General features: G+C 47.4%; 9 protein-coding genes across 9 annotated transcripts; 7 read left to right on the top strand and 2 right to left on the bottom strand.

The window, feature by feature from the left end:
- Positions 1 to 1,711: 1,711 nt before the first annotated feature.
- EYB26_009390 (uncharacterized protein) lies at positions 1,712 to 2,945 on the top strand (the record flags this gene model as incomplete). Its single annotated transcript, XM_054268640.1, has 3 exons — positions 1,712 to 1,714; positions 1,829 to 2,634; positions 2,693 to 2,945. 3 exons carry the CDS (start codon positions 1,712 to 1,714, stop codon positions 2,943 to 2,945), a joined length of 1,062 nt encoding a protein of 353 aa, XP_054124615.1.
- A 755-nt stretch (positions 2,946 to 3,700) lies between these two features.
- EYB26_009389 (uncharacterized protein) lies at positions 3,701 to 4,180 on the top strand (the record flags this gene model as incomplete). Its single annotated transcript, XM_054268639.1, has 1 exon — positions 3,701 to 4,180. One exon carries the CDS (start codon positions 3,701 to 3,703, stop codon positions 4,178 to 4,180), a length of 480 nt encoding a protein of 159 aa, XP_054124614.1.
- A 1,102-nt stretch (positions 4,181 to 5,282) lies between these two features.
- EYB26_009388 (uncharacterized protein) lies at positions 5,283 to 7,202 on the top strand (the record flags this gene model as incomplete). The annotated part of the gene is made up of 7 exons (XM_054268638.1): positions 5,283 to 5,467; positions 5,553 to 5,632; positions 5,712 to 5,778; positions 5,857 to 6,392; positions 6,458 to 6,546; positions 6,598 to 6,692; positions 6,824 to 7,202. 7 exons carry the CDS (start codon positions 5,283 to 5,285, stop codon positions 7,200 to 7,202), a joined length of 1,431 nt encoding a protein of 476 aa, XP_054124613.1.
- Positions 7,203 to 7,422: 220 nt separating this feature from the next.
- On the bottom strand, positions 7,423 to 9,552 carry EYB26_009387 (uncharacterized protein; the record flags this gene model as incomplete). The annotated part of the gene is made up of 1 exon (XM_054268637.1): positions 7,423 to 9,552. One exon carries the CDS (start codon positions 9,550 to 9,552, stop codon positions 7,423 to 7,425), a length of 2,130 nt encoding a protein of 709 aa, XP_054124612.1.
- A 545-nt stretch (positions 9,553 to 10,097) lies between these two features.
- On the top strand, positions 10,098 to 10,678 carry EYB26_009386 (uncharacterized protein; the record flags this gene model as incomplete). The annotated part of the gene is made up of 4 exons (XM_054268636.1): positions 10,098 to 10,139; positions 10,211 to 10,325; positions 10,391 to 10,499; positions 10,594 to 10,678. 4 exons carry the CDS (start codon positions 10,098 to 10,100, stop codon positions 10,676 to 10,678), a joined length of 351 nt encoding a protein of 116 aa, XP_054124611.1.
- A 1,837-nt stretch (positions 10,679 to 12,515) lies between these two features.
- EYB26_009385 (uncharacterized protein) lies at positions 12,516 to 17,079 on the bottom strand (the record flags this gene model as incomplete). The annotated part of the gene is made up of 4 exons (XM_054268635.1): positions 12,516 to 12,644; positions 12,701 to 12,778; positions 12,839 to 13,591; positions 13,645 to 17,079. 4 exons carry the CDS (start codon positions 17,077 to 17,079, stop codon positions 12,516 to 12,518), a joined length of 4,395 nt encoding a protein of 1,464 aa, XP_054124610.1.
- A 260-nt stretch (positions 17,080 to 17,339) lies between these two features.
- On the top strand, positions 17,340 to 18,385 carry EYB26_009384 (uncharacterized protein; the record flags this gene model as incomplete). The annotated part of the gene is made up of 3 exons (XM_054268634.1): positions 17,340 to 17,493; positions 17,548 to 17,774; positions 17,837 to 18,385. 3 exons carry the CDS (start codon positions 17,340 to 17,342, stop codon positions 18,383 to 18,385), a joined length of 930 nt encoding a protein of 309 aa, XP_054124609.1.
- A 521-nt stretch (positions 18,386 to 18,906) lies between these two features.
- On the top strand, positions 18,907 to 20,866 carry EYB26_009383 (uncharacterized protein; the record flags this gene model as incomplete). Its single annotated transcript, XM_054268633.1, has 4 exons — positions 18,907 to 18,952; positions 19,033 to 19,122; positions 19,344 to 19,377; positions 19,462 to 20,866. 4 exons carry the CDS (start codon positions 18,907 to 18,909, stop codon positions 20,864 to 20,866), a joined length of 1,575 nt encoding a protein of 524 aa, XP_054124608.1.
- A 1,574-nt stretch (positions 20,867 to 22,440) lies between these two features.
- On the top strand, positions 22,441 to 26,051 carry EYB26_009382 (uncharacterized protein; the record flags this gene model as incomplete). The annotated part of the gene is made up of 2 exons (XM_054268632.1): positions 22,441 to 25,529; positions 25,595 to 26,051. The coding sequence occupies 2 exons, from the start codon at positions 22,441 to 22,443 to the stop codon at positions 26,049 to 26,051; spliced, it is 3,546 nt and encodes a 1,181-aa protein (XP_054124607.1).
- Positions 26,052 to 26,745: the final 694 nt, after the last annotated feature.

Here is a 26,745-nt window from a genome sequence, read left to right as displayed (position 1 = left end):
CTTCCATCACAACGATAATAAGTTGCAGTCCATAATGAAGGTATGTCGACTTTTATAAGAATGGCATTGGGTAGGAAAAGAGGAAGGGGAAAGCCCGCGGTTACAACGGCACAATCTGGTGATGCCAAGAGATTGTCGTCATGATCAGCCTGAAGCTGGCCTAATGAGGCATTAGACTGCGCCTTGACTCTAAATATTCTAAAAGTTTCAGTTGTCTTTAAACCAAGAGACCTTTCTCACCAGGTAGAGCATGTAAACCGACATTTCGTACCTTTCTGCTGCCACTCATGAACTCTCATTTTATCATCAACGTTCAAGGTCCTCTTAACACCCAGCTACCAAACCTATTAGAATCACTACACTTATATTCAAAGCCATCGGGTAGTGATTTGCCATGGCTCCAGGGGACTCCTGCGCTTTGTAGTTACGTAGTTGTCCTTGAATGATCCGCATGATTTGGGTCGGGCTAGACGGCTTCTCTTCTGCCACATTCTGGTTAGCGAATAATGCCGGGAAACTCACTTTCCCTTATCAATACTAGTTTAGTGGGCGGAGCACGTATCGTTTTCAAATTTGTGAATCGACAGGCTGTATAGAAATCGGCTCCACCCATGAACTACGCACGCATTTACCCTAAGTATTACAGAGCACTCTTCACACAAAGTACGGAGTACGTGACAGTGTCACTACCGTATTTCGACAAACAAACCAATTGGATCTTTTACCTAAGATGATCACTGCGCAAGTCGAAAGTGATGTCAGCACGCTAGCACAGATTGGTCTCTTACACGGAGGCGCTAATTTCAAGCACCTGACTCGTTCAATATGATGAAGTTACGTAGTTACGTATTCTGCTCCATACGGAGTGTAAGTTGCTGGTTGACTTTGGCGACAGCCGCTCTTCGCCCATATGCAAATACGGCAATATATAGGATAATATCGATATAACTGTATGTCTTGCCCACGTTCTCGCCATACTCCGCTCCGTAGGCGCAGCTAATTACGTAGTATCGTACTAGGTGAGTATTTACAAGCCATGACGGACCATACCGTACCGTACAAACTCCCTAATACAACTAATACAACTAATGCATTATTTGCAGGGACCAAGACCTTCTAGCGCCATTCCACAGTCCTTCTACGCAGCCCGACGCTGCCCAGTGGTTTGCAGCCAATCAGCTCCGTTGCGCCAGACAATGGATTCGAGCCTTCAATTCTCCGTCTATTTCTCTAATTGTCTGTCTGTCTCGACTCAATCATCTTCTTGTTTGTACTTGCTCTTTTCTGTTCGTTTGCTTTCTCTTCACCCAATCTCCTTATTCTGCACCATTTGTGGAGAGTTGTTGGAGATCCTCACCGTCACACTTGGATCACTGATTAGAGCCATATGCTCTCCCAACGCCCTGGTACCATTCATGTCTTGTGAATTGTCCAGAGAAGAAATTTCTCCCCTCTGCACCTTGCATAGTCCTCCTTGTCAATCTGCTCCCTGACTCTTTGAAAAGAGCGCTGTGATTTTACTACCTTCCTTCCTTTTCTTTCCAAGTCTCATATGAGCGTATCTTAACGTCACTCTCCACCAGTTGTCTTGTCATTTGAACCTAAGTCCTGCTGTGAAGCCTTGGATGTCGTGGGGATGCGATCTTGAGTGTGCACTTTGGTCCATTTCACACTGAACGTCTCGCCTTGTAGAGACGAACTTACTGCTGAAATGGTACGAACTTCCCCTCCTTAGTCTGAATTTTCTACATGATGTCTACATTAGAAACGTTTACTCTATCTCATGTCTGATCTACATTTTTGCAAAATTGACTAACCAATATTTTAGGACCCTTTCCAGTTCGAATATGGCCCGGCCATGGAATACCCCGATTCGAATACCAGCGCTGGCATGAATTTCCAGGGACAGCAAGTTTACTCTGACTCTCACGAGTACGAGCTCACTAACGAGCTTTATGCTCCTGGAGTTTACAACGAGTATGCCATCTCTCAGTCGAAATACGCATATTCCACCGAATCAGGGGGAGGCATGGGAGTCGCTGTCGGACTTCATCCCAGTATGGGTCTGGGTATCATGGACATGGATACGAACACCGCCATGGGCGTGGGCATGGATATGAACATGTACACAAATGCAGTGGGAGTCATGACCCCTACCACTGCTTCGCCTTATGGTGAGCTCGGCGGAAAAAATTTCAATTTTAATTCATATCTCAGGCCACCTAATGTCGCGATGTCGCATAAAATTTGGTCTGCTGTCCCGTCCACTGACACAATTGTTACTGCTGGGACTACCAGTATCTCCAGCACTCGTCCAATTGCGATTCCTCTGCCCAAGTGCCAATTTCGTTCGGCTCCCCAGTTCGCTTTGAGTCCATCGATGTACTCTAGCCCTCCTGAACAACCGTGGGCTTCATATTACTACTCAGCATCACCTGCCACATCGGCGTCATCAATGAGCGCCCAGAGTGATGACTTTTTTGTTTATCGGCCTTTCAATGCTGTGAATTCATCGCAGCCAACTCCAGCGTCGCCCTCGCCAAGCACTCCTGGCTCTGCTCCATCTCCAGCAAACTTGATTGACAAAGCCCCCGTTGCGGGGTCTCCCTTGGTTCAGCGTCTAGGACGAAAGAAGTAAGTTATTGCTTCGTCTTGATGTGAGCAACATAAGCTAATGCATTATTTCTTCTAGACTTACCCATTCGTTTGAATGCCAGAAATGTGGCAAGTCATTCACTCGCGGGGCCGACGTCAAACGACACGAATCAAGCGTTCACTCTCCTCAACCAATGGATTGCCCTGTTGAGAATTGTGTTCGCAAAGGTAGCATTGGTTTCCCACGTCGTGACCATCTCATGGAACATCTGCGCACCTTCCACAATCACGATATTCCCAAACGTAATGGGAACAGGAAGCGCAAGGCTTGTTCCATACTCGAAGACTGACTTCATCGCATATGATGTGACTTGGTATCTCATTCTGTTGCATAAACATACTTATCACGACTCGATATCTTAATGCTTGATGACCTTATGACTGAAGGACCACAAAACCTCTCTTTTTCTCTCCCCTTCGATTTCTTGATAGATTTGTGATCTTTCCCCCTGTTACATGCTACTTGATACCTTCTCATATGTACTTTTATCGTTTCCATATTTCATTTTCTATGACAGGTCACAGAATATGGGTCTCTGGAATGTTTTCTCACATGTTTCTCCCTCAAGTATTCGATTTTTAGACTCAAAAAGGACACAAGGAGATCAGAGATAGGAATTAATGAAGGATATATTTCTGCCAACGCTGATCGCTATCAGGCCATTATCTTATCTTATCGCAAACGGATCACGCCTCCAATTTAGTGGCGACTTTCCTCAGCGCGTCGCAGAGACATTTTCCCATCAAATCTCTCACTTTCTATCGTGGTATTTATGTTCTTATCGTTGATCTCGTGATAAATAAAATTTCGGATTCCTTCACATACCAAAAAAATTCCTGGCAAGTCGAACAACTGATAAGCATACGACTAGAGGACAATTCTTCCGTCACAAACTAAACGCGTCTACTGACGATTCCCTCGCGTAAGGCTTCAAGCTACACGTCGGTCTTGCAGTGTCTACAAGCCAGTCCTGATTCATATTAGTACTCACAGTGGCCCATCATCGATTTGTGAAAGCACGATTATACAGATTAGAAGATAACGATGGCGACGGCGATAACTTCCATGGCAACGGCTACACCTACGCTTGATCTTACGAGGATACAGAATAAGTCTACACAAATAGCCGGCCAAAATAAACTCGAGGAAAAATCTCAACTACACAAAACTCTCTTCCGCATTACATCCCATCCGACGCTGACCCCCTTCCGGCGTCGAGTCTACCGAATCCTCATGAGTGTCCCCCCGGGACGATGGACGACGTATTCAGCGATATCCAAACATCTCAACTCGGGACCTCGCGCAATCGGGAATGCCATGAAGAACAATCCATTCGCACCTGCAGTGCCATGTCACAGGGTCCTCGCCACAGATCGATCATTAGGCGGATATAAGGGCGAATGGGTTAATGGGGGAGAATATTCGACGGAGAAGATGAAACTGTTGCTCGATGAAGGGGTGGAGTTTGATGGTAATGGCAAGGCGATGGGAGTTTGCTTCGTTGATTTTGTTGACGTACAGTGATTGCGTACTTAGTTTCAAACGGTTGTCAACAGAGCCGCTGCTACTATTGTGCTCATGGAGAGAGCTAAGATCAGCACCCCCGCTTCCGTTGACGTATCTTCCGGGCACTGGGAATCTCGGATACTTTCCATGACTGACAAAGGATACGTACTACTCGCTGACCGTTTATCTAACACGTGTCTTCGGTCGACTAGTCTTCGAATGCTAGTGAGCGCATATAAGAATACCTGTTTTCTATATCTTGAGAAGAGATCACAGGACTAGCAGCTATCGGTCTTGATTATTCATTTGAGTCTACAACAAGATAGTTACCTCATACTTGCAAACCATTTATATATTTCGATTTCGGCAGAATCAAATAGTGGATGCCTCTGAAAAGGAGAAAAACAGGATGTGGATTTCAAATGGGTTGAGAGATGCAGTATAAGAATTAAACACAAATGTTCTTTGCGTTCCAATTTATAACTCAAGCTTCAGCATCATCAAATATCACGTTATCAACCACTTGTCTCTGCGTAAGTGTAGATGGTTATAAGCCGATCATCAAGCAACTAGCACTACCGTAGCACGTTGCATTAGACATAATCACAATGCGGGGTTTGCTGATCTTCCAAGAGGAGTAAGCATCTCCAACCCAGTTGTTGCAAAGAGCTCAGAATTGACGTCAATCGTATAGGTTAAAGTCTTAGACTGCAGTCAGTCGAATGTGGTACTACATTCCCCTCACCAGTGTGAGAATTTCTCCGCCGACGGTGATTCTTATTAAGTCGCCATGCCTCATCTATATGAGTAAGTAGTCAAATGTGATAATCGTCACGCAAACACAAGGTTTGAAAGTGGAAGTTAAAGATGCTTGTCTCGTCTACCATTCATATCATCTTGTGGCTGACAATTTTGGCCTCTCAAGTTCAAGGGCAACCGGTCTCTGCTGTCGACTACTCTCAATATGTAAACGCCTTCATGGGCTCCGAGGGGCCGACACCAGGAGCACAACCAAGGCGACTTCCGGGCCTATGAACGCTCTCGTATTGGTGCTCTGTTTGGATGGGGAAACGATACAACAGCTCCACGGAACATCATATCACGTATTGGAGTATCTTTTATGTCAATTGACACTGCAAAAGACTATATCACCACAGAAATTCCTACCTGGAGCGTAAATAATACAGTCACTGACGCCATTCACGAGTGGAATACAGATGTGTTCAGCAAAATCAGGGTTCCCACCGATAGCTCAGCTAACACTACAAACTTGAGGCTTCTCTACAGCTCACTTTACTTCATGCAGTAAGTTACACCTTTCCTTTAATGTAATCAGTTCAAGCAAAATCTTGTGATGATTATGTAGTGGATCAAGACTGACCTGTTTCAGTTTGATGTCCTCTGACAGGACGGGAGAGAACCCGCTTTGGATCTCTGATGAGCCATTCTGGGACGACTTCTATACTTTGTGTAAGTTCTCCCTTGAATACAATCTGGAATATTTCAGACTTATTTTCTATGGAGGGGACATATTCCGCTGTACGGTCAGTCTCTACCCATGTCTTGCAGCCCCCGTACTATGAGTCAATGATCCGTGGCCTTATTGAGATCTACAAGTAGGTGATCTTCCTAAGACCGACGAAAGATTGCATGTATCATCAATAATGACTAACTCTTATCCAATCCGTACTCAGACATCAAGGTTATCTCCCGGATGGGCGATCCGGGAACTGGAACGGACTCGTTCAAGGGGGTTCCAACGGTGACAATGTCCTAGCAGATGCATACGTGAAAGGCCTCCGTGGAAGTATCAACTGGACGGAAGGCTACGCCGCCATGGTCAAAGACGCCGAAGTAACCCCATATAACACCTTCGATCCCACGGATTTACACCCAGCACAAAAGAAGGTCGAGGTGCTCTCGATGACTGGAAGGAACTTGGTTACATATCTGTTGACCATAATACACGCTGTATTTCACGTACAGTTGAGTATAGCCTCAATGACTTCGCTGAGTCAAGTTGCTGCAGGGATTCAGCCTGCTGACAAAGAGAAATATGTGAATCGATCCGCCGGTTGGCAGTTAATTTGGGATCATGACGTGACAAGTTTGAACTTCACTGGGTTCTTGGCTCCTAGATTTGCAAATGGCTCATATCAGGACGGATATGACCCGTTGTACTGTGGAGGATGTGAATGGAGTTCTATCGCCTATGAAGGTGTTCCGTGGGGTATGTCTTCCTTGTTGATATTACGTAGTTGTTCGTACTCATGATCCTTGGTTAATTGTTTGAAGAATACACTTTTAGCATACCTCACGATGTTGAGACGCTCATTGACTTCATGGGAGGACCATTTACTTTCGACTCAAGACTGGACAAAATGGTGTGTTAGCATCCTTCCTGTAAATTCAGATCCCAACTGACACACTGCCAGTTCGAACCAGGCGTCGCCAAACAGAATCTCGGGGTCAACGGAGCTGGCGTTACTACGCTGATGAATATTGGGAACGAACCCGACTTTGGTACTCCGTATCTCTATCACTACGTCAATAAGCAAGCAAAATCAGTACAGCAATCCCGTAATTTGAGTAATACATAATAGGTCACCGATTCTTTGATGCACTCGTTATAGTCTAGGCTCTTATCTAACTATAGTACAGCTTCAAGGATGCTGCTTACGGGATCCCTGGCAACAGCGACGCCGGTGCCATGAACTCCTGGCTTCTCTGGCAGCTTGTCGGACTTTATCCCATTGTCACTCAACCCAATTACTTGATTGGATCTCCTTGGTTCCCTGAGATCAACATGACGGTCAACGGAAACAAGACGCTGCGCATCACTGCCACTGGATCAGATTACAACGAGGGTTCTTATTACGTTCAGAGTGTGCGGGTGAATGGTAAGGAATGGGACAAGAATTGGTTGACTCACAAGGACATATTTGTCGATGGCGGAAGTCTCGATTTTGTGCTTGGCAGGAATATGACACTTTGGGAGACAGGAGATGCACCGCCATCACCGGGGCATGTCACTTTGTAAATATATCTGTTGCGCTACTGTCTAGCTACAGATACGAGACCTGACTACGTAAATTGGCCGGGAAAAAGTCTGGTCTTATACATGGAGTCGTATGGATTCTACAAGATATGCAAGTTTCACTTTTTTTCTCTGAGAGGAACGACTCTCGCCGTTCTATGTGGATTGAACTCACTTTAGCCAAGTACTTGACAAGTGGTATCAAACACTTCCTAATAATAAATCAACTAGGAAGCACTCCGGCCTTCACCATCTTCTTAGCATGCTGGTCCCTTCGACGGTGATTGGCACCTCGTCCACGATTCCCTCCCCGCCCTCTGTTCGGTCCGCCCCTTCCAGTTCCACCTCTTCCACTTCCCCTTCCTCTGGTGTTAGCAGATGAGCCAGCATCGCTCTCCGGGTCTTCAAATTCGCTAGTTATCGTTTTCGCATTTGGTCTTCGGTAAGCGGTTGAGGCCAACTCGGGCTGACCTATGGCCACTCCTCCAGCACAGCCCATTCCAGCCTCAAGTGTCAATTTTGATTCTAGGCGGGTTTGCTTTTTCATGTCTCGTTGAAGCATCACCGCCCATCCTTCAATAGCTTCATCCGTCATTCCAGTTTCGCGCTTCAGGTTGGTTCGCGATTGGGATCGACGAGTGGTCGAGTCACGCGCAAACTGTGCAGTGTTTGATTTCCATAATCGATACAACGTCATGTCAGGGTCCATAAGATCGTTATCTCCGTCTCCGGTGGCACCTGCACCTGCTCGGTTACGTTTTTCTTGTTCGGGCTCGACATCTACTGTTCCTGTTCCGATTCCTGAATCGACGGTACCGCCAACATCAGCTGCATCATAGGTATCATCTCGCTCATCATCGTCAGAATCAAAATTGGCCAATGCGGATAATATTGCAGCTTTGTTAGCGGCATGCTGGCTTCGATCAGCGAGGATGGTATCGGCCGTAGAATCAATATTGGCTCTGCCAAAGAGTAGTTTCTTGTTTTGTCCACCAACCGCAGACCGTGCAGCTTGTATAATTTCGTCATCTTCTAAATCTATATTGCGCGCAAATCCGGGTCGAGGTGAGGCAAGTTGCGGCAGAGTATGACGAGGCTCCATCACATCGTGGCTTTGCAAGTTGTGAACTGGTAGAGGTTCCGTTTTGTCAAGCGCTTCTAGTTCAGGTGGCAGTGAGCTCTCTAACAAATGGGCTACCACGGTTTCGACGTTATCTGTATAATAATCAAGCAATCGGACAATGTAACCCTCCCCAAGATCCGGAAATAGGTCACGAATCTGTGTTATCAAGGACAATTTGTGAACGTGTAAACGGCCATTATGTTCTGTGTTTGCTTTGGCTTTGCCTTTGTCCTTCTTTTTCTTGAGTCGCTGATAGTGTTGATTATGCATCCCTTTCGTCTGTTGTTGATATTCCCGTAGTGAGCTGACAAGATCTTGACCCCGTTTTTGTGGCGCCGATACCAAATATCGCTCTATCCGGACAAGAATGTCTGTACTACATACTAAATCCGACAATAGGTCTGGCGACAACTTGCTCTTCTTGCTGGATGTTACCTCGGTACTCGCTGAAGCCTTGAGAGAGAATAATTGATCGAGTAAAAGGGATAGGTTAGGGTTGGGTACTTTAAGCAGAGAAGTCAATCCGACGTAGACATTTGCAACCAGCGTGCTTCTCAATGCGTTACCGTCGGCTTCATTGCTAGCAGAGAGTGATATCCTGTAAGCATCATGCAATGTATCGAGATAGTCTGATCCTGTCATGAGCAGGCAACCAACTTGCGGCAATGCAGAAGCCAGAATACTTAATCGTCGGATATCAAGGACTAGATCGGAAGCAGCGGTCACTTGTCCTGTTTTTTTGGCCTTCAACAGCATCTCCATGACTTCGAGTTTGCCCGTTTCGATACTGGGTGAAATCACATTTTCGTATCGCGTCCATACCTCTGATAAGAGTTGTTTCAGAGCCGAGCTTGAGTGGTAGGTATCGCAAAAGTCACCAAGAAATCGCCAATCCAATAACTCGTCTGCCAAGGGAAATGGCTGCACATCCAAATAGTATCTCCTTGTAAGTAGAAAGGCACTCCTTCGAAGATGCTTTGACTTTTTGGTAGTCGTCGTACTAGCATTCGTTCCATGAAGCCGAGCATCGTCACGGGCTGCGAAATACGACGTCAGGAAGGAAGCATTAAATCGGTCTGCATGTGCGCATTCTCCGAACTGCTGCGCGGAAAGATGCAGACGTAACTCCGTCAATAGAATCCAAGCATCAAGAGTGGCTTCCCATTGTTCGTTTGGAATAGTTTTCCGCACAACAGTTGGCGGGACGGGGATGAGGCGGGGAAGATCCATGAAGTGGTCAGTTCTTCTTTCGATACAAATCTGTCAAAATGGTGCCGGGTTCTTGTTGCATGTCGGGGAACTTCAACAGAGTCCTGTTCACATATCTTGAAGCAAAAGAATCGAGGATATCAAAGTATTATCCTTTGGCCGGCATGGAAAGAAAGAAAGTGTACCTGGACAATGACAGAATGACAAGATCAATCTTCATTTCCGGCAATGTGATTGGACAGCTCCAGCTCCTTCCATCAGTCTTCTTAGTCATCAAAACAAGCCAATCAACGGGCTCCCGATTGGGATTAGCGGCCCCATAGCCGAGCCATGTCACGTGCATACGCCAAGACTTTCAGAAGTTGCGCACATTCAAACAGTGCAAACAGCCCCCTCGCTTAGATCTACTATCTTATCTTGGGAATCTTTGTCAAACCTTTCACGTCGAAAGAACTCCACTACACTACCCACGCCTTTCATCACATTACCGAACCCTTCAACTTCGTTGCGCGTTCAGGTCTTGATTGGCATCGTCAGCCTCATATCACTCAATTCACCCGTCCAAAATGTCTTTCCAGAAGCCCGAGAAGGATTTCGGCGAGGGCCCGGTACGTCGCCTTTTTTCCGAACAAATCAGTACATTCACAAATTGCATCAATCGCTAATTGTCGCCCTGCAGAAAATCCACAAGATCCGTATCACCCTCAGCTCCCGCAAGGTTGCCTCTCTTGAGAAGGTCTGCCAGGAGCTCATTGAGCGTGCCAAGAGCAAGTCGCTCACTGTCAAGGGACCTGGTTAGTATTATCACCGTCAACCAAAATTTCGAGGCACACGACGTCTGATTATACTGTCAATATAGTCCGTCTTCCCACCAAGACCCTCAAGATCTCCACCCGTAAGACCCCCAACGGTGAGGGTTCCAAGACCTGGGACACCTACGAGATGCGCATCCACAAGCGTTTGATTGAGTAAGTCTTACCCCGTCGGAACCATCCTCGAATCGCGAAGATGACGCCTATTATCGCTTGAGATTCAAGAGCTAATCATTCGCCTTTGCTGCAGTCTTCACGCTCCTACCGAGACCGTCAAGCAGATCATCATCAACATTGAGGCCGGTGTTGAGGTCGAGGTTACCATTGCTGCTTAAACGCACTCGATCGTTGTGGGAGGTTTCTCCGCTGTGTATTGTATGGATTGCGATTACGGCCATGCTTTGTATGATCAGATACAACAATTCTCGTTACCTGCGGGAAACATAGACCAAATGAAAGAGAAAAAAATGGTAAAGACAAAACCGAACTGACATTATACACTCCATAGAATTGACAAGCTATTCTCGTCGTAGACTTTGTGGCGTACATGAGTAACAATCAGACATGCGTTTAGTGGCCATGAACGCCAATGACCGCGCTGTTGGTCTTCCCTGCCTGTTGTGTGTGATGCATCCATCCTCGATTGCTTTGATCTGCAATGCGAGGAATTTAAAATAGATTCATACAAGGGCCAGATTTCCACCCATGTACGTACTAGAACTGTGGAGGACCGGAAGAACGCCACATCTTTTAGATAGAGGTTAGTTTAACCGGTCAGAAAGACATTGCCCGCCCTGCTGGGTGCTCTGTATCTGGCAACTACGCCTAGGCATATCTGACCAGCGCTGGGTGCTTCATCGATTCAAGGATGTTGTAAGTGATGAAATTAAGATCAAGTAGAGCCAGCTTCAATCCCGGCGGAAAGGAGATTTATGACCGTACCTCCGTCCGTGTTTCAGTAGATTGATTGAAACTCTGCTCGAATTGCATGCTTATCTAGGCATATAGTGCGCAGTATACATATATTCCGAGTGTTCGAGTATCATTCATAGATTAAAGTGGGGGATTGGATGACAGACTTTGTAACTGAACCCAATATTACTTACCTCTTCTTCTCCCACCTATTGGAGTTTTTTACCACTAGCACAAAACAGGTGAAGTTCGAATCTATGGGTGGAAAATCCTTGTCATCTTGATCTCCTCCCTCTATCATTTCTAGCTGAGATTCCTGTCCCTTTTTTATATGCGAATCCCATACAAATAAATAATCGACTGTGATTCTTTCAATCTGTGTGTCAAATGGTATGCCTCATAATGTGTCATAATGGGTCATATGGTGTTGTGAATATAGCGTATTTTATGTCAAATAGATTCACGCGCTATATCCTTTCTTAGCGTAGCGGTAAAATATGGCCAACACCACCGGAATTTCAGGGTTGTGTTCTTGGTTTTATTCCGCGTCGATTTAAAAGATATAACTACCTGACAACCAACACTGTCGTGTAAGACAACTATAGCATGAAATATGCCCAGGTGATTCTTCAATGCTCTCTGAGGGAAGACTTTGAGCGATACATCTAGTCAAGACTAGACAGGATTTACCTTCGCCCTACAGAACCCTCAATCACACCCCCTCGACCGAATCTTTCACATCCTCGACATGGGCTACCAGCGCCTTGTGCAGATCCGTTGTCTTACCACCTTCCGCAACTCGGCGAGCCTCTGCGTCAATGGCCTCAAGCGGACACTCATATTTAAACATAGATAAGGTGATTGAAGTCTGGGCTTAAAGCCAGGATATGAACAATTCAGCAACCGGGACTTGGGGGATGGTAACTGTAAGAGGATAATAGACTTGGAAGGGAGGGTGAGGTGGGCGTCATGGGAGTCGGAAGGTCGGCCGGCCTAAACATCAAGAACCTTGAGTTGTAACGTAGTTAATTCTCGTCGAAGAGCTCGAAGAAACATGAAGAGAAGAACAAAAATACTAGTCAACACACAATCCATTCTATTTACACAATGCAACCGAACTCCATGAGGACAACAAGAATCATAATCAAATCATCGCATGCTTTTCACCCGATTCCAATATAACCTGCTCATCCCGTCATTACACCCTGCAATCATTTATAAACAAATAGACCGGGACCAGAAATAATAGAAAACATGTAATCACGACTGTGTTGGCGCGACTGTCGTCGAAGAAGATCGACCTGTGATGTAGTCACGATTTTCGACGGTGACACTCTTAGTCATGTGGTTGACCTTGTATACACCAACAAGGCGGGAAGCAAGTTCAAACTAGTTTCAGTTAGGCACCATGCAATCGATCAAATAAATGCTAGAGTTTCACTAACCATGTTGTTTCGAAGAGAAATGACGATGAATTGGGCGTTCTTGGTCCGTTCTTTGATATATGAAGCAACGATAGAAACCTGTAGGGTTTGAGTCAGTAATTAACAGGTCCTGTATCCAGAAGAGCTATCGCAACTCACGTTTCGGAAATCCAAGGCGGCATCAATCTCGTCCATGACATATAACGGAGTTGGTTTATAGTGATGGAGAGCAAACACCAAGGCCAGACTGGACAGTGTCTTTTCACCTCCGGACAGGTTACTGATGTTCTTCCAGCTCTTTTTCGGTGGCATGACAGAAAAGAGAATTCCTTCAGAGAAAGGATCCAATGAGTCTACAAGCTCCAATTCAGCATTTCCACCCATTGTGATCATCTGGTACATCTCCTTGAGACGTAGTGAAATCGTGCTGAAGCCTTCCATGAATCCGGTCAGACGAGCGGAACGAAGGCCATCCAAGCGGGCCTTGGCAGCATCACGAGCTGTCAGTGACTCATTCAAGTCTGCAGAGCGCGTCTCATGCTCAGCAACACGGCGACGATACTCATCAATAACAGATAAATCGACCGATGCATTCTGTGTCTTCTCCTCTAACGCTGCAATTACAGCCTTGAGTGACTCTTTGTTCATATCTGCCAGCTCATCAGCAGTGAATGCCTGCAACTCCGCCGTTTCCTGCGCATCACCAAGGTCGCTGACGTTCTGTAATGATAACTTTGAAAGCTTCTCCTCCCAGTATCGACTACGTTTCTGATTTTCAGTGAGCACTTTCTGGTTCTCTTCCAGTTTGTTCCGCATTTCAATCTCCTGAGCACGTGTTTCATTCAATTCAGCCGTCTTCTCGTCCAACTCCTGCTTGAGGGCTTTGATTTCTCCACGTTTCGTCTCAAGTGCCTAGACGGTCTATAGTCAGCACCTGTTGCATCGGTAGGATCCATTAGGCTTACCTCTTGAGCGTCCTCCGCCTGTTGTCTCGAACCCGAAGCGTCGTTTGCCTGGTTCTTGACATCTTCCTCCAATCGTTCAATCTCAGCATTTAACTGCTCGCTATCTTTTTCGGCTTCCAAGCGTGCCTTTTCGTGCTTCTTGATGAGCTTCTCATTCTTCGATTTCGCGACTTCTGCGTTCGATATCTCTTCTGACAGAAGATTGATCTGGGCCTTCAAGCTGTCCACCTTGGCTTTCTGACTTCTCAAACGGACGCCACCGACTTCCATGATCTTAGCTTGGAGAGATTGGATCTCTTCCTCGATGCCGGCCATGTCTTGTCGCAAGTTCTCAACCTCCTGTTGAAGTGCCTTGATCTGCTGATTCAATGCCTTCGCTCGGTTCTCGTCTGTCTTGGACGGTTTGTGTTCGACGCTGAGTTCTTTCATACGACGCTGGGCATCGACGAGACTTCGCTTGCCGCTTTCTATCTCAATGCCAATCTTCTGTATCTTGGTGTCCAATTTGGGAATTTCTTCGGATTTTTGACGGAGCGATGTCTCCACCTGACGTTGTTTGTCTTGAAATAGCTGAAGCTTCTTCTCCCACTCATCGCGGTCAAATTCCAATTTGGAAACCTGTTCCTTGGAAGTTTCGGCAACTTGTTTTGAGGACATGCCGCCTTTAGCGACACGCGTTCCTCCACCACTCATAGTACCAGACAAGTCAATCAGCTGTCCATCGAGAGTGACCACTCTCCATCGCTTAGCGCCATAAGCGATTCGATTGGCTTGTTCCAGATCTTTGGCAACGAGTGTGTTCTGCAAGACGCTGTAGAAGGCTGGGGCAAACTTGGCATCCTTGGGTTTGACCAGATCGAAGAGTCGTGGCACACTTTCTGGTGTGAAGATCGTAGACATGTTTCGCTTAGGCAAACGGTCAAGGAGAATGAAGTTGGCTCGACCAAGATTGTTCTTGCGTAGATAATCAATGCATTGTTGGCCTGATTCCACGGTATCGACCACCATATTCTCAAGCTGCGGGCAGGCGGTCGAAATAGCGACATCATACTTCTCCTCAATTGTTCCCAGATTGCCTAGTCTACCATGAAATCCTTCAACACGGCCGGATTCCTTGAGTCGCATGAGACCGGACAAAACACTGCCTTTGTTTTGCGTGCTAGCCAGGCTTGCTCGAGCCTCTTCTGCCTTTTGCCGTGCATTGGACACATAAGAGCGAAGCTCAGGTTCCTTTTGAGATAGCTTGTTGAGATCTTTCTTCAGTGATTCGACTTCAGCTTCGAGCTGAGTCTTCTCCTGATGCTTTTCCTCAAGTTCCGATTCCTTCTCTGCTAAGCTTTCCTCGATCGTGGAAACGCGGACCTGAGCTTCCTCTAGGGCTTTCGCACCCGCATTACCCCGTTCATGGAGGATATCAAGTTCACTTTGAGCGACAGCAATGGAAGAAAGTTTGTCATTGATCTTGGCGTTCCATGGCTCAAGGGATTTCTGTTTGGCGGCAATTTGATCCGAGAGACCTTGTGTTTTGCCTTTCAAACTTTCTCTGATTGATGCAAGCTCTTCTTCCTCCGTCTTCATCTCATCTTCAAGCTGGACAATTTCCGCTGACTTCTTCTCGATATCCGAGGCATGCTTCTCGACGAGACTCGAGCACTCTGATGATGCCAACCGGCTAGTCTGCAAAGTCTTGTCGAGTTTCTTCTGCTTGCCTGTCAAAAACTTTCGCTTCTCTTCGAACTTGACAGCCTCCTTATCGTATTTCGCCATTTCCTTGATCATTGCCTGAGTAGTCTTCTCCATGCTTTCATATTCTTTGGTCACACGCTTGTATTTCTTTTCGATCTCCTTTATTCCAGACTCATTTCCTTCATGCTTCTCCAATTCCATGTTGAGCAACTCTTGCATTTGCATGATAGCTTCCTCGGTGACCTTGTTGTTATTCTCGCATTCTGCAATGTAGACCTGATACAGAGCAGATTGTTTCATAGTAAGATCATTCTCGTCTCGGATGTAAGCTAGAGCCTTGTCCTTTTTATCCTCGAGTGCAGTTTTTTCCTTTTCAACATGTTGGACCCGATTGTTTTTCTCGACACAAACGTCGTTCAAGGTTTCAACTTCGGCGGCTGCTTCTTCAATGGGCGTCTTATATTTCGAAGTGCCGATGATATCCTCCAGATATTCCAGAAGACCGTCTTCATGCTCATTACCGGCCTTGGGTTTCATCTGCGCAATCGATTCAACCTCACCCTGTAAGATGAGAAAGCGCTTATGATCAAGATCGATCCCGCGATCTTTGAGGAACGTGGTTACGGTAGTGAAGTTCGTCTCCTTCTTGTTCATGTAGTACTTGCTGGAATTGTTCTTGAACGCTCTGCGAGAAACCACCAATTGGGAATCGGGAACGACCTTGTGAGCGCCACCAGGAAGATCCATGATTTCCTGGAAGTGTACTTCAACTTCGCAGAAGGTTAAGTCGGGAAACCTGGCGGAGTTGTGAATCAGGGCGGAAATCTTTCCCTGGCGCATCTTACTGGCGCGAAATCCGAATACGAAGAGTAGGGAGTCGATGACGTTAGACTTTCCGGAACCATTGGGGCCGACAACAGATGAAAACGATACATGAAAGGGTCCGACAATCTGTTTGCCCGCGTAACTTTTAAAGTTAGTAAGCACAAGGTGAGTGATTACCATACGTGCGTGTGGAGTATTGGTTTCTTCGGCGACAGGGATACCCAAGGACCGCGATTTCAAGACAATATCCATTGGCTTTTCGAGGTTGGTTGACTGGGAGTTGATGATCGAGATCTGGGACTTTTGTTCTTCGGCATCGGTTTTCGTCGGGGCAGGTGATTTATTGACAGCAGATTGCGTGATATCGGAGAGCGGGCTACTGAATTCTCGATGGGATCGCGAGGACGCTTCGGGCGAAGCTGAAGGAGAAGGAGTAGGAAGTGAGGATAGTTCTGCGGCTGGCGTAGCTGAATCACGGCTCTTACGGGAACTTGCAGCCCTCTTCCTCTTCTGCGCTGCGTGAACCTTCTCAGAAGGCGATTCAGGCCCTTCCTGAGCTGCTATTATCGTCGCTTCCTCATCGTCCTCCTCATTCTCCTGCTCCACAGTCTCTGCGACAGTGGATGGCTCTTCATGTTCTTGCGGTTGCGGGGTGGGTTCGGTGGTTTTCGGTCTCCGTCCACCTCGCGCCGACCGTTTAGGAGGCTGTGATGGTGCTTCTGATGCTTTCCGTCGACCGCCTCGCCTGGGAATTGGTTTCTGTGCCACAGGTGTGTACTCATTCTCTTCATCGTCCTCTGCGTTGGAGTGAGATGGCGTGGGTGTGACATTGCCGAGATCCTCTTCTTCGGAAACTTCTTCGATGTAGGATGTTCGTCGCGAAGCCGCGCGGCGCGACGGTCTGCCTCTAGCTACAGAAGCCATGTGAGGTTTGGTGATGGTGGATGATAATACGAGATGATGTCGGAGAGAGAGGTTCTCATATGGCTTCCCACTCTTGATTTGTTTGTTTTGGTTCGCGGGTTGTTTACTCCAATCCGAAAGAGGGAAAGCTTCCTTCTTTTGCCAGCCGCCCGCAAGCTCCCCATTTCACCGCCTTCATGAGTTCAATTCAGTGAAGAACTTCTTCATTGATCGCTTTCTTGTTGTCGAAGCCTGCGGTCAATTAATCGTCGGACTGCAAGATGGCGTCCTGGGAGGATTTTGACGTCACATTCCAATTCAACCGACATTTCACATACGACAAAAAGCTTATTGACACGATCAATGGCAATCGTAGATCATTGGAAAATCGGCTCTTTATCGACCGACTGCTCGGTTTGACGGGCGTGAAAGCAGGTATGAAACCTGTCACAGTGGTCCATGACATTGCTAACGAAGCACCGGGGACAGTTCATGAAAAATATCCTCCCAAGTCCAACCAGCACCTCCGAGAGCTGTATAAGCAGATTCTCTTATCGTCCTTTCCCAATCATCAGAAACAAGCCGTGATCTATTACCTTCTCCGAGATTGCCGCGCCAACGAAGCGCTTGCCCAGTTTCTTAGACGATGCTCTATCCCAGACAAATATCAGCTATTCATTGATGGGCTTTGGCATTTGGATCGCCTTGAGTTTCCGGTATTTGCGACCTGAGATCTATACGGGTCAACTTGGTACTAATGTACTATCCAATATGACAGCTAGCATTGCAGTATCTCACCGAACCCTCCCTCATCCCAACATTTCCCGACGAAATCCTTTACATATTGACCCTACCCAAGCTGCCGAAACATGATGACTCGTTAGCGATAGCTTATTACTTGACGGTTTCCCCGCCACTCGATTCCGAGAAGGTTCAGTCATCTTATTTCGAGACCCTCTGTCGCGCAAGTATTACTGAAGCATTCTACTTCCTACGCAAATACGATGACTCTCGTCGAAGACAATTTCTGGAGCAGCTCATTCTGTTCGTCCACAAGACTCCGACCGGAAATTTGAGAGGTCAGCGCGCAATTGAATTACTCAACTTACCGTTCGACAACGAGGAAGAATCATGGTTTGAAGAGTATCTTCTCAAAGGAAAAGTCGCAACACTATCTGGCGCCAAGGATACTGTATTGATGCGGCGACTCGCGACTGGCAATACCCGAGATCTTCCACCAAGTGTGAGATCACTAGGCGGACCAAAGATCGATGGCATCAACTGGGATGATCTACGACAAGGCTTTAATAGGGTTGATTCACTCTAATGTTCAAAGTGATCGGACTATGGTGTTTCTTGGCGTTTTTAACATATTTATGGGGAATCGAAGCGGAGTTTTATGAGGGCTTCTTATTGGCACTTGCATAGTGATTTCAAGGTTGCATATTTCATAACTTGGAACGTTTTTTACTTCGTTTTTAGTGGATGAAGGGGGGAAAAGTCCACATCACTGGAACGGTTGGTTAGTTTTTAGTTGTGGGTGGCATAGCGCAGAGGATTAGATAGGCATGACCCCATCTATCGCAGCTAAGTCTTGAAATTTAAGATTATCTTGGTCTTCACGTCAACTTAGAAGAGTTGCCACACATGATATATAGAAATAATTAAGTTATATTCTGTTATGAGTTGTGACTCTTAGAGCCCTCTTCGAATGCGGTGTTCCAAGCCAGCCAATCAAAGCACTAGACACCACGTGCAGCTACAAACAAGCGGCAAGTCTTATAAAAGCTTCTTGACCGCGCGCAACAACTAACCCTTACTATATTTTGAGCAATTTAGTATAACGACATGCCAGTGTGTGTCTATTTTCAACAGGGTCGATGCAGATACGGAGGTATGTTCTTTTGCAAAAATAATTGCCCCACAGTTTCTTGCACCCAAAAACAGACGAATGAATACTTACGAGTGTCGTAGATCGATGCAGAAATGAACATCCAGGCCAGGTGACATTAGGCGCATCAGCAAACCGTTTCAATGTTCTCGGTCCAGCTGCTTCAAATACTGGTAAGTCTCTCTATTAGTCTTTGGCGCGGTAGCTGGCAGTTGAGATGGCTGGGCGAGAAGCAATGTGTTTCAACGCCTCGCAGTCAATCGAAATTTATTTCTGACGGAGGTTTCTACCTTTACTACGATTAACACTCACATTTCTTTGGAATTGACCCCCATTGTCTTTTGTCATCAATCCTCAGTCATGGCTCTAATTGATAAAATGTTTCATCATTTAGGAAGCAGTCAACAGCAACAGGACAAGTCCACAAAGTACGTAAATACATGAAACAACACCGCAAAAAATAACTCACTATCTCTGAGGATTAAATTCATGTGGCTGACCCCGTCTTCTAGCTTTAACGTTACACCTGAGAATATCCAACTAGACCTCACATTAGGGAAGGAACGACCAGGATGGGTCTTTTCTGCATATGGCCCTGGGAAAAATGCCCCCAGGCAGCTCTTTGGAGGCCCATCTCGAGAGCAGAGCTTTGAGGAAATGCGATTGCGACACTATGAAGCTGCCGCGGCCGGAAATTCCAACCAGGCTGTTCAAGAAGCGCAGAAGCTACATGATGAAACTTTGAATCAGATCCAAATCATCTTGAATGACCTCAATGGTGCTGTTAAATACGTGCTAGATGGAGTGAACGAACACCCAAATCGCATCGACATCGTGGAAGGTAAATCGGCCGTTCCCTCATCGTTCGCCCAGCAGCCAGCCCCGGTTTCGTCGACTCCGGCTTTCGGACAACTGAGTGGGAGCTTTAGCGGTGCGACTCAAGGTGCGCCTACTCCTGCTTTTGGGCAAGCGTCAATGCTTGGGCAAAATCAACTTGCATTTGGAAGACCTTCAGGCTTGGGAACATCCACAGCTGGTTCTGCGTTTGGCAAGCCATCGATGCCAGGAGCAGCGCAGCCTGCCTTTGGTAAGCCTGCATTCGGCCAACCATCGTTTGGTCAACCGGCCTTTGGGCAGCCTTCAGCAATGACAGGTTCCGCATTTTCGAATGCAGCGACTGGCCCATCTCCTTTCTCTCAGGTAACTCAATCAAACCCATTAGCAGGAAGTAATTTCGGCCAACCTTCGATTTCTGCACCGTTTGGACAACCAGCCGCCAGTCAGGTGACAACGTTTCCATTCTCCCAAATTGGCAATCAATCTGCAGTGGCCAGTGCATTCGGGCAGCCATCTTCGACCGTTGCCACGTTCGGCCAACCATCTCAAACCGTCTCACCGTTTGCACAACAGCAGCAAGCATCGTCGGCCAATCCATTTGCCCCAACGACAACGACTTCAGCTACTCCGAGCGTTTTTGGCCAACTTCCAGCAGTAACAGCACCAGTTTCGACTATTGCTCCCCAGCCTCAAGTGAGTGCTGCTGGAAAGGCGCCCATAGGACCTAGACCGATCATCAAGGTCGAGCTCAGGGAGTTGAATCCGATTCCCGAACTCGTGGGCGATACTGTTCGAGATCCAGGGACACAGAAGTTAATAAGATGGAAAGGGCGGCCAGTCCAATACGAGGACGGAACTCCACGCTACCTACATCCCGATGATAATAAAACCTGGGTGCGCATTTTCTTCTACGACGGACCGCCAGATCTCTCTACTCTCCGAGACTGTAGTGATAAGGATGAGAACTATACTGCAGAAGTAACGGAGCAATACCAATACTTTGTGCAGAATGGGCTTTTCAAGGATGGCATCGTTCCGAGCGTACCTCCGAAGACAGAGTGGGTGTCCTTTGATTTTTAGTTAATTGCTCGGCATACAGATAGCTGTTATTGTCATGATGAGGCTGGAGTTAAGCGGATATTGGCGTCTTGGACTTTTCTTTCGGTGCCACAGGGGCGATGCTATGGTGAATTAACTTTATTGTATAAAATGTGTATGAGGAGGAATCCTTGGGTCTTCCTAAACATCCATGGATTTGAAGAAACATTAACGATGTTTAAGTAGGTAATGTCGCATAGCTACCTAGGTATCTATATACATCACTATCTACGCATCCAAGTGCGTAGGTAGCACATAGCATTGAAATACCACTAAGCCCTGGACGCGACCAGTTCAAATGATTGACACATGTGCATTTTCTGGTTTGACGATATATCACATGCAATCCATGGATGGATATATATATATATATATATTTTTTCCTCGGCCGGCGTACCTACTTAGGAACCTCCCACCTGAATGGAACACTCGTTTCTACCTAGGTAATTCGCTATTTCTGACAACGAGATAGAACCGGTTAACATTGTTTGCATTGGGCTGGTGCGCCCTTGTTGGGTGGTGGCAGTGCGGGTCAACGCAAATCCGTACCTTGACTCTTTGCGTCTGGAGAATCGGTGGCGGAGAAACACTTTTCCGATCCGGCGACACACACGGTGACACAGGGTAGGTTGCATGGAGGCTACGAACTCGTGAGTCGTCGTCAGTGAAGCATCTCCTCTCTAGACATGAGGGGCTCCATCGCCCGTCTCGGATAGAAGGAGGAATTCGTCCTCGTGCAAAAGCCGCTGTCGCACATTTCTACTCCATAGTATTTGCAATCACGGTGGAACCGTGGAACACAATAACTACCGATTACCCGATCATAGCATGTGGATATATGGAGTACGTATTAACACCAAGTTGGTCGATCCAATAACTAACTAGTTAAGTTAGTATCCCAAGTTTCCGAATACGTACACGCACTGGTAAATCTGGCCTTCTTGTTGATTGAACTGGTACGTGGCCACGATCTACTGAGTACCCCGTAGCGTTAACCGATCGTGGCATCCGCCAGCAAACAAGGCTTGGCTGACGCTGTACTCACTCGCTACGCTCCTTCAAGTCATTGAAGCACAACGTTTGCTCCGTATGGCGTCTGGACCCTAGCAAATACATACCAAAGTGTCACACTATCACAGGCTTGTTCCACACACTTCCATATTCCATTGTTGGCTCACGCTACGCCGCTTGTGGTTTAGCGGCCGGCACACATCCACAGTGCTAAGTGTACTCTTTGGCCCTCCCCAGCCCCGACTGATCTCCTGCTTATATGTTCCCTCATGCTTCAACTTATCCAAGTCATTGCCAGATCCTTTTTTATCCTACTAGCGTCCTCCTGATCCTCGTTCTTGTGGCTTCCGCCGTGTATTGCGCATTGCTTCCGGCCGCAGGCAGTCGTCGAGATCGAGATCAGACATATTGAAATACCTTCGTTCCAATCAAATACATTTCAGGGTTACTCCCCTTCCCCTTCGCTTTATTCCTCCTCCTCATCCATGAGATGAGTTCCTCGCCGAACTGCAACGAGATACATCTCTTTGCTTGATCTCCCAATCATGCGGTGGAAGCTGCCGACTGTGCTTCCGGCCAGTGCCGCTATCCTCCTCCTCCCTTCGCTCCTGCTCACAGCTCCGCAGCAGCTGTCTCATGCTCAACAACACGATGCCGTCGTATCGTCTTCAATATATGCGGCTCCGCGCCCAACGGGCCAGTCCATTGTCGACGAAAGCCCCCATACTTATTTTCGAGATACTCACACACATATGCCGCCGGACGTGAAGAAGATCAATCCGGACGATGTGAGCGCCCTAGCAACTCTGGCTCTGGCAGGCTCTGATAGTCGTGCCGTTCGAGCCCCCCCTGCCCAGCTGAGCAGTCCAACTGCCCTCCTGGCGTCGCAGCTCCAAGCGCGGTCCCTGCAGGACTGGGAGGTTGAGGATTTTGTTTTGTTGGCGACCGTCGATGGTACCATTCATGCGCGAGATCGCAAAACGGGCTCCCCTCGATGGGCCCTAGAAGTGCCCAGTAGCCCCATGGTCGAAAGTATATATCACAATCGCTCAACCACCGGCTTCGACACAGGAAGCTCGATTCGAGACGACGACTTCCTCTGGATTGTTGAACCCAGCAAGGATGGCAGTCTCTATATTTTCAGCCCCGGACGACAAGGTGGCCTTCAAAAGCTAGGACTAACCGTCAAGGACCTTGTCAACGAAACGCCATATTCCGGAACAGATCCAGCAGTAACCTACACTGCCCGTAAAGAGACTACTCTATATACCGTTGACGCTCGTACTGGTAACGTCCTCCGTGTGTTCAGCTCTCGCGGCCCGCTTTCCGCCGACCACAACTGCAAAATCGACCGACTCGCTACCGACGATATGCTCGACGATGACAACTCCGATGAGGATGGTGGCCACTGTGGAGGTACATCAGGGACGTTGACCATCGGCCGTATCGAGTATGCCGTCGCTATCCAGAATACGGAAACCGGCGAGCCTATATGCACTTTGAAGTATTCCGAATGGGCACCGAATAATCGTGACGTTGATCTCCAAAGCCAGTACTATCAGACCATGGATCAAAGTCACATATACAGCATGCACGATGGTGTCGTTCTCGGCTTCGATCATTCACGCATGGAACGCCCTCGTTACACCCAACGCTTCTCGTCTCCAGTCGTGCGAGTTTTCGATGTAGCCCGACCGGTCAATGTCAAGTCTCCAGATTCTCCTCTGCCACTCGTCTTGCTTTCTCAACCCCTCGAGCCACCTGATCCTGACTATGCTGCTTCCCCCGACACCGAACACCGAGTTTTTATCGATTGCACCGAGGCTGGTGGATGGTACGCCATGTCTGAGAGAACATACCCTCTAGTGACAGGCCGTGCAGGCATGGCTCAGTGTTACAACAAGGACTTTTTCCGTGATGGTCACTCACTACTCACACTGGATCTTGAGCGGCAGCGCAAAGCTCTCGTTGGCGTACATTCGGTCAACATGCCGACCAGCCATGGTGGGCGTCGCAGTCGAATGCATAGCATCTCCGGCCCTTCAGCCATCGGGGGTGGTCCAAACGGTACACCTCGTGATGTGGTCAGCTCTCCGGCATACCTTGCTGCATCTCCTGCTCTTAGGCAAAGTGTCATTATTCGTACAGGATGGGAAAACCGAACGGATATATTCGTCTTGGCCATTCTTGCTCTGTTCGGCTATTTCCTGTGGGTGAATTCGGCGTTGTTCCAAGAACATTTGAAACAAAAGCTGGACTTGAAGAATATCCTGGCCGCTTACGATCAACATATTTCTGAGCCACCCACATCTCCGACAGTGAGCTCCTTCCAACGAGATACCAGTCCGATTGGTATTCGCTCCGAATTCACAACTCCTAGGAAAGCATCAGTTCAACTGGAGGATTTGCAGGTTGACAACGAATCGACTCCACGGAATGAGCGGGCTTCGTCTCTGTCTGGCGATCCCGAAACGACACCTCGAGTCCGGATCCGCGAACCTTCGCGAGGACCTGATGACGAAGGAGACGAGCTGAACCTCCAGGAACCCAAAAAGAAGAAACGTCAAAGGGGCCAAAGAGGCGGCAAAGCTCATAAACGAAAAGCTAAGCCTGGCTCTGATGAGGAAAAAGCCCTGTCACAGACTGTTGATCAAGTCAAATCACTAGTTCCCCCATCGGGACTCGAAGCGGATGTACAATTGTCTCGTCAGGTTTCGAATGAAGTTTATGAGATGGACGGCGCCATTCGAATTGGTCAGCTCAAAGTGTATACAGATACGGTACTGGGTCATGGCAGCCATGGAACTATTGTCTACAAGGGATCTTTTGATGGACGAGATGTGGCTGTCAAGCGAATGCTAGTTGAGTTCTTCGATATAGCGTCTCATGAGGTTGGCTTGTTACAAGAGAGCGACGACCACAGCAACGTAATCCGATATTATTGTCGTGAGCAGGCCGTGGGATTTTTGTACATCGCCTTGGAGCTTTGTCCGGCTTCCCTTCAAGAGGTAGTCGAGAAACCGCAGGACTATCCTCAGTTGGTAAAAGGCGGCTTGGACGTTCCAGATATTTTACGGCAAATCACGCTTGGTGTACGGTATCTACACTCGCTCAAGATCGTCCATCGCGATCTCAAACCACAGAACATTCTCGTTGCTGCACCACGCGGCCGCAGCATGAGCAGCCAGTATCCGGCGCTTCGTCTTTTGATTTCAGATTTTGGCTTGTGTAAGAAGCTCGAGGATAATCAAAGCTCTTTCCGAGCTACTACAGCGCATGCAGCAGGCACATCCGGATGGCGCGCACCAGAGTTGCTGGTGGATGAAGACCAACAGTCTGCTATCGCAATCAATAGTGGACACTCGAACCATACCGAGTCATCTGAACCGGCGGTAGTCGATCCACAGACAAATCGACGAGCCACCCGTGCCATTGATATCTTTTCGTTGGGCTGCGTTTTCTACTATGTTCTTACACGCGGAGGGCATCCTTACGACAAGGACGGCAAATTCATGCGAGAGGCAAATATTGTCAAGGGCAATTACAATCTTGAGGAACTCGAACGTTTGGGTGACTATGCCTTTGAGGCGGATGACCTCATTCGTAGTATGCTTTCACTGAATCCTCGTAGTCGGTATGTATCTTTTACGTTCCCCGTAAGTTGGACAACTGTGGAACACCGCTAATACATGGTCCTAGTCCTGATGCAACAACGGTTCTCATGCATCCATTTTTCTGGAATGCGGCAGATCGGCTAAATTTCCTCTGCGATGTGTCCGACCACTTCGAATTTGAACCTCGCGACCCACCATCTCTAGCACTTCAGTACCTTGAATCTGTTGCCCGCAACGTCATGGGTCCGGACATGGATTTCCTCAAACTCTTACCGAAGGAGTTTAAAGATAGTTTAGGCAAACAACGCAAGTACACGGGATCACGCATGCTCGACCTGTTGCGCGCTCTACGTAACAAACGAAATCACTACAACGATATGTCGGAGCATCTCAAGGCGCACATCGGTGGTCTCCCGGAAGGCTACTTGCGGTTTTGGGCGGTGAGATTTCCGTCTCTATTGATGAATTGTCATAGAGTCGTGGTGGAGTTGGATTTGTGTCGACTGGAGCGATTCAAGCGATACTTTACGCCGCCAGAGTGATATCTTGTTCTTGCAATGTAACATCCATGTATGAAAATGACAAACTATAATGACTGATGATTATTAAAAATTTGCGTCTCTATTGCTTGCTTGCGGATTATCTACTCGATAGTTTGACTACTTGGAAGTATGAAGACGAAGACAACCAATATTGAACTTTGTCGAGTCAGAAGACCTGCACATCAAAGGTCTAACCCTGTGTAACAAAAATTAACGCATTTGATGAGAGTTCATTCTGCTCTATTCTTGGGTTTGATAATGCATTAACGGTTGATTTGAAGGACATTCGATTCGAGCACATCTAATTCTCAAGAATCTGACTGGGGGCGATATGCAGGGGCCGGCTGGCCGTACACACGCCCTTAATTAAGATTGGAAGTGATGCAAGACCGAACTTAGTTACCTAACTTAGGCTCACCGCCAATCGGAGCTGAGTCATCAGCTCCCCGATCGGGGGGCGGATCCGATATCGGCGTGATTAGTTTTTAACTTTCTCAACCTTTGCGGGGAAAAATGTCATGATTGATTGTTTGTCTATCGTCCATGACTGAGGCTCGCTCCATATCTTGCTGAATCAAGAGTTGGATCCCCGACCTGTCAAGATTCGAGAAGAGCCGCACGACATACAACTCACATCATTCGTCCCCGGCTGCTAATCGGATTCGTTTACATACCTCCTTTGTGCGTTCGCTGA

This window comes from Talaromyces marneffei, chromosome 8 (genome assembly GCF_009556855.1).
Source record: "Talaromyces marneffei chromosome 8, complete sequence".
Taxonomy (NCBI): Eukaryota; Fungi; Ascomycota; class Eurotiomycetes; order Eurotiales; family Trichocomaceae; genus Talaromyces; species Talaromyces marneffei.
This window is presented reverse-complemented; position numbering and strand designations above follow the sequence as displayed.